The sequence below is a fragment of the Gambusia affinis genome, linkage group LG02, assembly GCF_019740435.1.
Source record: "Gambusia affinis linkage group LG02, SWU_Gaff_1.0, whole genome shotgun sequence".
NCBI classification, from domain to species: domain Eukaryota; kingdom Metazoa; phylum Chordata; class Actinopteri; order Cyprinodontiformes; family Poeciliidae; genus Gambusia; species Gambusia affinis.
This window is the reverse complement of record NC_057869.1, coordinates 2,910,259-2,922,739: the sequence shown is the minus strand read 5'-3', so window position 1 is coordinate 2,922,739 and position 12,481 is coordinate 2,910,259. Positions and strand designations below refer to the sequence as shown.

General features: G+C 38.2%; 1 protein-coding gene across 1 annotated transcript; it reads left to right on the top strand.

The window, feature by feature from the left end:
* Window positions 1–901: 901 nt before the first annotated feature.
* On the top strand, window positions 902–11,122 carry LOC122844905 (NLR family CARD domain-containing protein 3-like). Its single transcript, XM_044140749.1, has 12 exons — window positions 902–979; window positions 1,077–1,172; window positions 1,271–1,384; window positions 1,806–1,913; window positions 2,194–2,325; window positions 2,535–2,622; window positions 4,123–4,336; window positions 4,499–6,278; window positions 6,364–6,537; window positions 8,706–8,879; window positions 8,978–9,024; window positions 10,082–11,122. The coding sequence occupies exons 2-12, from the start codon at window positions 1,147–1,149 to the stop codon at window positions 10,648–10,650; spliced, it is 3,426 nt and encodes a 1,141-aa protein (XP_043996684.1). The 5' UTR covers window positions 902–979; window positions 1,077–1,146; the 3' UTR covers window positions 10,651–11,122.
* The last annotated feature ends 1,359 nt before the right edge of the window (window positions 11,123–12,481 follow it).

Here is a 12,481-nt window from a genome sequence, read left to right as displayed (position 1 = left end):
TGAATCATAAAGTTACATACTGCATTATGTATATGCATTCAGTACAGAAGATGCAAATATATGATGTATGAATAGTCAGACCCTAGACTATGATAATAGGGATATAATCCTGAAACTTATTGAAACAAAGCAGATTGGTGTATTCATTATCTAATAATTAATAAAAGTAAGAACGTAAATGTGAAGTAGCATTTAGCCGCCAATTTTTAGACAAAAATCACAGGGAAGTGGCAGTGAATGTAACCCCATGAAGTAAAATAGCAAACAACAGATTACAGCTAAAACATAAAAACAAAATCATCAGGTGAAATAACTCTCTCTTCAAGATCAAAATTTCCATGAATTCTCCGCTTTCATTGTGATCTGGAAAAAGTTCTGGTAGAAATTTAAATGCAGTCATCAAGGGAATAAATGTCACATTAATTTTGTACTTTTGTTGATTAATTGAACCATCATTTGTGCATGGCAGAATGACTTTACACAACACAACTTATAATTTTTTTACATCTCATATACTGTTTTGTTATTAGTCTGATGCAATGGCGTAGGTTTGGTCTAAGTTTTGGTGGGTGCTTACAACTTACTGACCAACAGATTTTCGTTTATTTATTTTGTTTTTGTTAAAAAATACATATGTTTTTTTTATTTTATTTAATATGGCAAAAATTGGTCGGGACTATTTTATATCCCTTGAATATTGGTCGTGACATGTCACGACCCTCCACACCCAAACCTACACCCATGGTCTGATGTAATGTTCTAATTACAAAAGAATTAAGGAAAACCTGCCATTTACTGGTAACTGGTTATGTTCCAGTCAGTGTTCAAAATATGTTGACGTTGCTTCCTGATCAGACACAAAATCCCTGTCACTGACTGGTTTAACCAGAGTGACAACAAATCAGAATCACGCACTCTTCAGAGAAACGATGGTGTTTTACGCTGGTTTATAATTCTGACGTGGATTAAACCTTTACAGGTAGGAATCCTTAACTACTTAAACTGTATGTATTTAGTTGTAATTTATTTATTTTTATTTTTACAATGACAAATCATTCTATACGATATTTCCAAAGGTGTAAAATGCTTTCAAATGAGGAAATGGAGGAAAACAATTCTTCCCCTAAAGTTACTGTGTCTGCATAAATGAACAAGCAGGCCACAGACAACAGGTAAGAATATAAGAATTTAAATTTGGTCTTTTACTGACAACTCTTCAGCTCTCAGTTCTGATCTAACATGAATGTTATCTGTTCATTTTACACTGAAGTCAAATGGAACAAGAACGACCAGAGTCCACTGATTTGAGCTGTGTGTCCATGGCGACTGAAAGGTCTAAAACCGACCCATTTAATTTCAGCAATGACTCATCTGAAAGTCAAATGTAAGATTTCTTAACTGTTATAAGATTTTACTCAGCTAGTAGATATGTTATACTTATTCTGTTTTGTTATACTTTATCTGGTATGAGATACAATACATACATACAATCTAAATGTTTTGAGACCATCTTTATCTAGATCAACCTGCATGAGGACCATGTTGTTACTATGAACTTTGACCAGCAGTTAAAACAAAGAATTTTGAATTGATTTGTGAAATAAATTTGAACTACCTTTAGTTATTAATAAATCTTAATATTGAGTTGAATTTAAAGGGCTCAGAAGAGACCAAAATCATCCGATCTACTCTAATAATAAAATCTAAGAATTTACTAAAGAATACTCTGAAATAATTGATTAAAAACATATTTCACATGAAAAGAAAAATTTAAAAGCTAAATTTGATGTGGACTTTGTTTTAAGCCAAATGAAGCAGGACGGACCAGGATCTTCCCAGGAAAAACATTTGTCCATGGAAAGTAAAGAAGAACCAATTCAGTTCAAGGAAAGAGAATCCACTCGAAATAAAAAGTGAGACAGTAATTTTAAGTTGTAATAAATCTTTTTACATTTTATTTGTGGAACAAGTATTGATTAAAACTATTTCTGAAAATGTAAATTTTATGTTATGTTGACACCAAATGTCTTTGCAGAAACCAGATTTATCAAAGTCAACCTTTGTGAGGACAATGTAGCTGCTATGGACTTTTATCAGCAGTTAAAATAATGAATTTCAAATTTATGTGTGACATAGATTTGAACTATGTTTAACTTTTAAATATAACTAATAAATCTTAATATTGTTTTGAAGCCAAATGGATCAGGAGACACCAGAACCTCCTCATCCAACTTATGTGTCCATGTTTTCTGGGAGTACTGAGCAATCTGAAGATGAATCAACTGAACGCAAGAGACGAGGCCCCTCTGTTGTCGTTGTTGAAATGTAAGACTTTATCACAAATAGTAATGCCTTTTAAATTGGGATTCTAAAACAAATTCATTACATAAACAAAAACTTTAATGAATGTTTATGCTGTGTATAATAAGGTCTGAAATAAAGATGCTATGGCAACAAATAGGAAATGTCATGGCTGCTCTTGCAGGACTAACGTTTGACTGTAATCTGCTGTGGCCTTTCTTCATTTCTTTCAGGTTGGCTCGCCTATCGACTTCCTCTAACCAGAGATCAGATATTTGTAGAGAACAGCAGTACAGAAATCACCTGGATTCTGTTTTCATGGTATAAGTACAGCTTTATTTCTTCAGATCTTTTTGTCTTTGGGCTTCTTTTAGCTTGAGTTCAGGACAAACTGTGAATGGTCCACATTCACAGTTTGGTATAACTGTGAATGTGGACCATAACTCAATGGTATAACTTTTCATATTTCAATTAGAGGAAACAACCCTTAATAAGGAAATAACCCTTTTCTCAGGAAAGTCCCAAAGCTTTTAAAGACTTAAAACCTGTTTGTTCACATTGTTAGCATTTACTGGCAGACGCAGTTTGTAGATGAGCTCATTTTAGTTTCAGTCAATGCAATAACAACAATGACAGTGTAGGAAAGGAAGTTGCTTTCCTACACTGAGCTGTTGGTCATAATCAGTCAATAACCAAAGAAAACAGGTGAAAAGTAGAAAACAGAGTTCGATCAGTTTTTGGTCATGAAATAAAACATTTCAATTGACTCAGTAAAAAGATTCTCACACTGTACATGTTCACTTTATCTGAAGCCAGGTACCAGGTGGCTCAGCAGTAAAGCAGGTGCATCATGTGCAGCCCTGGGAGTCCTTGGTTCAATTCCCAGCAATTTAATTCATGGCTTGTCCTTCTTTCTTTGCCCTTCTTCCTGTAAAGCTATCAGTACATAAAAACCACCAGGGACAAAAAATATTATAAAAAGATAAATATATCAAACGCTCACAGTGTCACAGCCCTGCTCAAGAGATCTGAAAAAAAGAGAAGACAAACTGATTCATGTTGTCAAATAAGTGTTTTTTTAGTTAAAGTAACTTCAGTTGAGCCAAAATAAAGAATTAACCCACATAGTGTTGTAGAATCATCAAATTATATGTAATTGGTGTGGATGCAACGTAAATGTGTGAATTTAGTATGACATAACACAAACAAACCCAATTAAGTTAAATTCAATTCTATTCAGTTTATTATGTAGAGCCAACAAACAACAAATTCACAACAAACGTCACTTCATTTCAGTTAAATCATACATACATTAATATTAATACTAGTTATGAAACAGTGCATCACACTTGTTTCATTATTGAAATGAGTTTAAAAAGCCTTTTAAGGAAACCCAGAACATTGCATCAAGTCATTGACTTGCAGCATTCACTGCTCCTGAACGAGCATTTGGCCACAGTAGACAATTGCTTGAGTTGTGTCCTGAGATCATAGCATGAAGGATTCATCCTCCTCTGACCTCAAGCAGCCAACACTCACAGTTTTGAACATCTTATAATGTTATTCATTTAAAAGATGAAATGCTGTGGAGAATGAAAAGCACCACGTATGAGGAGCAGCCATGTTTAAATAGACCAGGGCTGGGTGTTTGCTGAAGTTATCACAGAACCCGCACATCTTCCATAGCACGTAGACGCCAGTAGCTGTTACGGTTTCATGCTTGGTTAATTTCTGCAAGGTGGTGCCCAGGTGTTTCACTATCAAACATCATTAAGGTTTTTATTGAAAAAAGGGTGTCATCGGATTTCTGTGCTTTTCCAGGTGCTTGAGAATGACATTATCAGTTTTGTAAGCACTGAACTGCAGAAGATGAAGAACATACTGAGCCCAGAGGGCTCAAGTTGTCCTAAAGTGGATGATGAAACAGCTGGGAAAGAAGAGCAAAGGAGTGACAACAGAGATGCTTTCCTGAAAATCACACTGAACTTCCTGAAGAGAAGGAATGAGGAGCAGCTGGCTGATTCTTTACAAAATAGTGAGAAATTATTACATTCTTATTTTTTATTACTGTATCAAGATGGTGATTTGGCTTTCACAGCTGGATCAATAAAGTAATCCCAAGCTTAGAACAGATGGATTTTGTTTCATGTATTTACCTAATATTCACAACAAGCTCTTATGTTGTCTGTTGTTTCAGAAACTCAAGCTGCTATTTGCCAGGTGAAATTAAAGTCCAGCCTGGCCAAAAGGTGTCAGTACTTGTATGAGGGTAATTCATGGAGAGGAAAACTGATACCAGTGAATCAGATCTACACTGAGCTTTATGTCACAAAGCAAGAGAAAGGAGAGGTCAACAATGAACACGAGGTCCAACAAACTGAAGCAGCATCCTTGAAACCAGATGATCCAGAAACAACCGTCAGCTGTGAGGACATTTTTAAAGCGGGAAGAGATGAGCAAATCAGAACGCTGGTGACCAAAGGTGCTGCTGGCATTGGGAAAACACTCTTGACACAGAAATACACTTTGGACTGGGCTGAAGGTAAAGCCAACCGCAATATACAGTTTATCTTCCCATTCGCCTTCCGGGAACTCAACTTGCAGAAATCTCAAAGCATCACCTTAGTGGGACTCATTCATCAATTCTTTCCTGAAATAAGAAAAGCAGAAATCTGCAGCTTTGAAGAGTTCCAGATTGTGTTTATTTTTGATGGTCTGGATGAACTTCAACCTCCTCTGGACTTCGGAGACACTCCAGTTCTGACAGATGTTACAGAACCCTCCTCGGTCCACGCGATACTCGTAAACCTCATCAGAGGAAAGCTACTTCCCTCAGCTCGTCTCTGGATAACCACACGACCCGCAGCAGTCCATCAGATCCCTATTCAGTATGTTGACAGTGAGAAAGAAATCAAAGGTTTTACAGACCAGCGGAAGAAAGAATACTTCAGAAAGAGATTCCAAGACAAGGAACACACCGATAAGATTATCTCTCATATTGAGACTTCAAGAAGCCTCCATACAATGTGTCACATTCCTGTTTTCTGTTGGATCACTGCTACAGTTCTGGATCAGGTCCTGAAAGATAAAGAGAAAACAGAGATGCCCAAAACCCTGACTGAGTTGTATATCAATTTCTTGGTTGTACAGATCAACCAGGACAATGCCAAGTATCACAAAAAAATTTTGACAAGTGATGCCATCTGGAATCCAGAGACTGAGAAAATCATTCTTGCAATGGGAAAACTAGCCTTTGAGCAGCTGGAAAAAAGAAACTTGCTCTTTTATGAAGAGGACCTAAAGGAGTATGGCATTGACATAAACACTGCATCGGCTTACCCAGGAGTGTTTACAGAAACCTTTAAGGAAGAGAGCATACTGAACCAGAAAAGGCTGTTTTGTTTTGTCCATCGGAGCATTCAAGAGTTTCTGGCTGCACTTTATGTGTTTTTGGTGTTCTCAAAGGCTGGGGACAATCTGATGAGAAGAAGTCGCAGAGCTTTGCAACCCGAATCTAAATTTAAACAGTTTTACCAGAGTGCAGTGGACAAGGCTTTGGAGAGTGCAGATGGATACTTGGACATGTTTACCCGCTTTCTCTTGGGGCTTTCACTGAAAACTAACCAAGACCTACTACAATGCTTGTTGAAAAAGACCAAAAACGTTCCACAGGTTCAAAGAATGCTTGTCCAACACATCAAAAAAAATATCAGGGATTGTCCTTCAGTTGAGAAAAGCATCCGGATGTTTCACTGGCTGAATGAACTGAATGACCATTCTCTAGAGGAAGAGATACGGCTGCACCTGAGTGGAGACATCCTTGAAAAAGAGCTCACCTCTTCTCAGTGGTCAGCACTGATCTATATCTTGTTGTCTTCACAAAAAGCGTTTGATGTTTTTGACTTCAAGAAATTCTGTAAATCAAAGGAAGCCCTCCAGTGGCTAGCACCAGTGGTGAAAGTATCAAAAAAGTCTCTGTATGTATCACACAACGTTCAAGAAAATTGTACTATTCATTAAGAGAAAAAGAAAATAAGTCATTATCTGGAACTTATCTTTCAGGCTGTGTAGCTGTAACCTGTCACAGAGAAGCAGTATACATCTGGTGCCAGTGTTAACCGCTGAGAACTCTTGCCTCAGAGAGTTGGACCTGAGTGACAATGATCTGCATGATGAAGGAGTCAGTTTGCTTTCTTTTGGACTCAGTAGTCCAAAATGTAGACTGGAGGTTCTCAGGTGAGTATTTGAAAGATTGAGGAAATATACAATAACATTATTGCTCCATTCTTTGTATTTTCAATAAGAAAATATAATACCACTGAAACTGAGAGCTGGCCATTTCCTAAGATGAAGAAAGGCCGGTTTACCTACTGTTTGTCCATCCATCCATCCGTCCATCCGTCTATCCATCTGTCCATCCGTCCGGTCATCATCTTCTTCTTATCGGGTTGGGTCATGGCTGAAGCAACCTAAGTGAGGGGCATAGACTTCCCTCTCCCCAGCCAATTGGGCCAGCTCTTTTTGGGGGAATCCAAATGCATTCCCAGGTCAGGCGAGAAACATAATCCCTCCAGTGAGTCCTGGGTCTTCCACTGGGTCTCCTCTCCATGGGACATGCCCAGAAACCCTCACCAGGTAGGGATCCAAACCAGATGCCTAACCCGTCTCAACTGGCTCCTCTCAATGTGGAGAAGCAGTGACTCTGGTCTGAGCCTCTCCCAGATGAACATCTAACCATTCTGTCTCTAAGGTAGAGCCCAAACACCCAATGGAGGAAACATATTTTGACCACATCTTCTATGGTCAGAAGCTGCCCATAGCTCCTGACCATAGAACATAGATCAACTGATAAAGAGCTTCACCTTTTGGCTCTACTCTCTCTATACCACAAGAGACTGGCACAGAGTGCGCATTTCTGCAAGTGCAGTACTAGTCCGCTTGTCCATCTCCCATTCCATTTTTCCCTCATTTGTGAACAAGATCCAAAGATACTTAAACTCCTCCACTTGGGACACAAGCTGTTCCCAAACCCAAAGACTCGACCCAAAGAAGGTGGGTGTATGCATACAGGTGCAGTGGAGACTCAAGCAGATATAGATGGAACACAGCGGGCTGCTGTAGTTGACTGCTTAGCAGAGATTTACAGACAAATCGGAAAATAATTACATTACCATCTCGGTCGCGACAAAGGAATGACGGAGCACGTTCCTGAGGCCACCAAAAGGCATAAAGGCAATCTTGGCAGAGTCCAACTCACTGGAAATGAGCCCGACTTACTGCTGACAGTACAGACTTAGCTTTGGGGTTGCTCACATAGCAGCCTGCCAGCCCTATCAAACAACCTGATACTTTATACTCCCAGATGAACACCTTCGCCAAGTCCGCAAAACCCATACTGGTTGGGCAAATTTAAATGCACCCTCCAGGACCCTGCTGAGGGTATAGAGCTGGTCCAGTGATCCACGGCCAGGACAAAAACAGCTCCAGTTAGCCCTCTTGACTAACTGTTAGTCCAGTTAGAGGCACAGAACTGCCCACTCTGACTCAATGTCCCTACCTCCTCCAGGATGGGTTCAAAGCTTTGCCTGAAGTTGGAGCTGTCGCACAATCCAACAGGAAACTCTGCCAGATGTTTCCCAGCAAACCCTCACAATACATTTGGGTTTGCCAGGTCTGACTGGTATCTTTCTCCACCATTGGAGCCAACTCACCACCAAGTAGTGGTCAGTTGACCACTTCACCCAAATGTTCAGAACATTCGTCCACAAATCAGATAAAAAAGACAACAAAGTCAATCATTAAACTGCGACCTAAGGCAGTGTTTCCCAACCCTGGTCCTCAAGACAGACTGTCCTACATGGTTTAGAGCAGGGTTGGACACTCCTGGTCCTCAAGGGCTGGTCTCCTGCAACCTTTAGATGTGTCTCTACTTCAACACACCTGAGTCAAATAATCAGGTCATTAGCAGGACTCTAGAGAACCTGACTGCACTTGGGAGGTGATTCAGGTATTGGATTCAGGTGTGTCGGACCAGAGAGGCATCTAAGAGTTGCAGGACACCGGCCCTAGAGGACCAGGAGTTCCCACAACTGGTTTTGAGGTTTCCCTGCTTTAATGTCTTATTCAACTGATTGCAGTTCAACAAATGCCTGTTAATCAGTCCTCAATTAAAATCAGCTGGACTGAAACAAGGAAATACCAAAACCAAGCAGGGCAGTGAGCCTTGAGGACCTGGGTTGGGAAACACTGACCTAAGGTTTCCTAGTGCCAAGAGCACATGTGGACATCGTGAAGAAAAACCAGTGTAAAGGCAAATTCTTTTAGTGTATGGTTTTATAACTTGGATTTTTTACATTTATTCATAAGTTGTTGATGTAACAATATGTCTTGATGAATATTTACAGCTTGTCAGGCTGTCTGGTCACAGAGAACGGCTGTGGTTCTCTGGCTTCAGCTCTGACCTCCAACCCTTCTTATCTGAGAGAGCTTGACCTGAGCTTCAACCATCCAGGAGAATCAGGGCTGGATGCTTTTTCTGCTGGGCTGCAGGATCCAAACTGGAAACTGAAAACTCTGAAGTACATTTAATTATTTTCAGCACAGAAAGATTACTATCTCAACTCTTCATATTCACAGAATATGTTCAACATCTTTAAATTTTCTCTGTCTTCTACAGGGCAGATCATTGTGGAAAACACCGCCTGAATCCATCACCCCAAAGGTGTAAGTAAAACCTTTTTAGTGCCCCACTTTCTATATTCCATTCCATTTCAGTTCAGTTTATTTACAACAATTCAAATTCATACCAATACATTTCAAACATGCAAAAGGATTAGAATCAGTGACATTAAGAGAAACCTCTAATAAAAACAGCCTAATCTAGTCTGTATGTTTGCTGAACAATAGGTGCTCATAACTTCTGTTTAACAGCGGTTGCACAGCAAACATTCCACAATGTGGTTAGCATTAGCATGTAGCTCCTACCATAAACAGCCTCAAATATTAAAGAACAACCAACCAGTAATATCAAACCTGAGCTAGATGTGGCGTATCTACAGTGACAAAACACACAACAATTCTCTATGCAGCTCTTATTATGTTTAACTTACGTGTTTTCATTGTTAGCACACAATTAGAGCCGCTTATCTTGCTCAACCTGTTTTAAACTAAAGAGCGCACTTACCAATATTGGCCACCAGATGTCTCTTGACACCTTAACACACTAAATGAGAGACATTCAATGCAAACTGAATATCTCTCAGTGCTCTAATTAACTGCCTTTCCAACAGTGATATTGGCAATAAAACTGAAACCAGATGCCGCTAATTTGCTAAATTTGTGTTAAACAAGTTTTCTGAAATTCATTTTATGTGGAAATATGTTTATCAAACTAGCTGAGCTCCACATCAAAGGTTCTTTCATTCTGTCATACTGGCTTGATTTTGAAAAACTTGTCATGTATTGCTGGCTTGATGCAGCATATATCAGGACAGAAATTATGTTTAGTGTTCAATGACTCTGCTAAGAAAAGAGACTTTTAAAATGTCCATCAATTCTGCCCTCCATGGAAAAGCACATAGAGAACCCGAAGTTATTGGCTAAGACATTTGAGAAAAAGAGATTAATATGATTATAAAGCATTATATTTGAACCTCTAAATAAGTAATTAAGGTAGACAATATAAACTCTTCTATATAAAGCCAAAATGAAAAAAATGACACAAATATGGATTTATGAAATGAGAAATGTGCATTGACTCCAGTCTTTTGTCGTTCATCAGTCTTCCTTGAGCAGAAACTGGATCCCAACACAGCAAACAGAAATCTGGTGCTGTCACCGGACAACAAACAGGTGGAGGCTGTGAAAGAGGAGCAGCCAGACCCCGACCATCCAGAGAGGTTTGACACCTGGAAGCAGGTGCTGTGCACTGATGGTCTGACTGGTCGCTGCTACTGGGAGGTCCACTGGAAAGGGACAGTCAGAATAGGACTGTCATACAAAGGAATCAGGAGGGAGGGGGAGGATGACGAGTGCTGCGTTGGTGGGAACGATCAGTCCTGGGCTCTTTCATGCAGTCCTCAGGGTTTCACTGCCTGGCACAACAACACACCAACAGAAATAAAACCACTCGAAGAGACCAACTCCAACAGGCTGGGAGTGTATTTGGACTGGTCTGCAGGCACTGTGTCCTTTTACTCTCTTCCTCGCAGAGTTTCCTCCATAAAAAAGATTCACCTTCATACATTTGAGACAACATTCACTGAACCACTCTATGTTGCATTTGGGTTTGAACAAACCCAGGAGCTTGAGGATGAATCCTCTGCAGTTTCCCTGATTCAAGTTGAATAAAGAGGCCTGATCCTTTGGACAAGAATATTTTACAAAGTGAACTCAGCAGCACTCAAAAGTCAGGTGGACAGATAATCTATTCATGTATGTATTTATCTAATAAAACAAGATTGTAGTTCAGATATAAACTCTCAACATGTAAATGGTTCAAAGATAATAATCAGATAACATATCAAACAAAAATCCACACATAATCTGGAAACTCAAATCTGCTGAACTTGGACTGTAGGAGGAAACTGAATTACCCAGAGAAAACCCTGCACATCTGGAGAACATCTGGAGAACATCAAAGCTTCAGACTGAAAAGGTTTTTCAGGTTTCTAGAAGCATCATCACCAGCCTCTCCTCTGCTCTAATCCGTCCTGATGGAGTTATTGTTTTTATTTGTTTTGATTTCATTTATTGCTCACAATAAACTATCTAAGCCTTAACTTAAAAAATTACTTTAATAAACAACATTGATTATATTTAACCATGTTTGTGTGTGAATGAATGTCTAAATATCAAGAAAAACAACAACTACAAATTTATCAGAAGTGAAATCTTCAAAAGCTAAACTGGCTGTCTTTATGACAGCAAACCTTCAGGTTATAAAGATGATAATGTTTAAAAAACAAATAATTTTACACAAACTTTTCAAGATAAGGGAAAAACTAAAGGATTCGTCACTGCTGTCGAGTTAGTTTATTAAATTAAACTAACTTGTCCTCTGGATTTTGGAGACAAAATAAACTAAAAGATTTATAAAAAATGTGCCTTTAATTCTTGACAATTATTTTTCCCTTGCTTTTCTAAAGGAAATAAAGATTTGGATTCTCAACTTGCCTACATTGTGAAGCAGTTACTGGATTCTTGCAGAAAGGAACCTAATTTTGTTGTATTTATTTAAAAATGTCTAGTTTTTCTATTAAATGCCAAGATTTAAAATTTTAATGAACAAAATAAAGAATTCTGTGGGTGATTTTATTTAATTGTTATTTAATGTTAATACAGTTTTTTATGTATCTGAAGTTTTGCCGACACACTGATTTCATTTTTATTTAGTCAGATTATTATATGCTGTAATTTTATCAGTAATTTTAAAGTGTTTATATGCTAACTGTTGTGACTTTCTTTGTAAATGTGCACCACTGTGTTGGAATGTGTAGTGTGTATAATAAATATAGTCTGAAACCATGTTTTATTAAATTCATAACTTAAAGTCTAAGAGATCCCTGTCTCAGTACTTTCCTTGTTTTAAAGTGATGAATAGATTCACTTCTCCTTATGACCTGTTCAAACAAAAATCTGAATGGCAAATGTATCGGAATCATTAATATTCTATGTTTTAGTATTGATCCTTTGCTTTAATCATTTAAAGGACATTAATCTTTGTCTTGCAGTTCCCCATTCAGCCCACCAGAGGGCAGAGTTTCCCCTCTTTATCAGAGAAGCTGCATTTCCTTCCGTCACATTTTCAGCTCATCACAAAACAGCAGTTCAACCAAAATATCCTCCTTCGATTTCAAAATAATTTTTAGTGTCTTATTTTCTAAAAGACTACAACAGAAAAAAATTAACGTTGTCCAAACATTTATATTTTAAACAAGAATCTCATTATTCATCACAAAGAACAACTTGCATTTTTTCAACTTTAAAAGAAGATTTAAAAAGATTCATCGAGTTGGAGAAACTTGATGAAGTTTGAGTTGTTTTTTCTTGGTAATAGATTGAAGATAATAGTAAGGACAGCATACTTAAAGTATAAATGTATATTTAAAGACTTGCCTCTTTAAAGTTGAAAAACAGAAATCTCTGGTAAGAAAATTAAAAGCACTGGAAATTCTTAGAC

What these genes read in the sequence shown, in the direction of transcription:
- LOC122844905 (XM_044140749.1), top strand. Translation starts at nt 1,147, where the DNA reads ATGAACAAGCAGGCCACAGACAACAG. An exon ending in GACTCATCTGAAAGTCAAAT is followed by an intron (nt 1,385 to 1,805) that starts GTAAGATTTCTT and finishes CTTTGTTTTAAG; the next exon opens with CCAAATGAAGCAGGACGGAC. An exon ending in GGCTGATTCTTTACAAAATA is followed by an intron (nt 4,337 to 4,498) that starts GTGAGAAATTAT and finishes CTGTTGTTTCAG; the next exon opens with AAACTCAAGCTGCTATTTGC.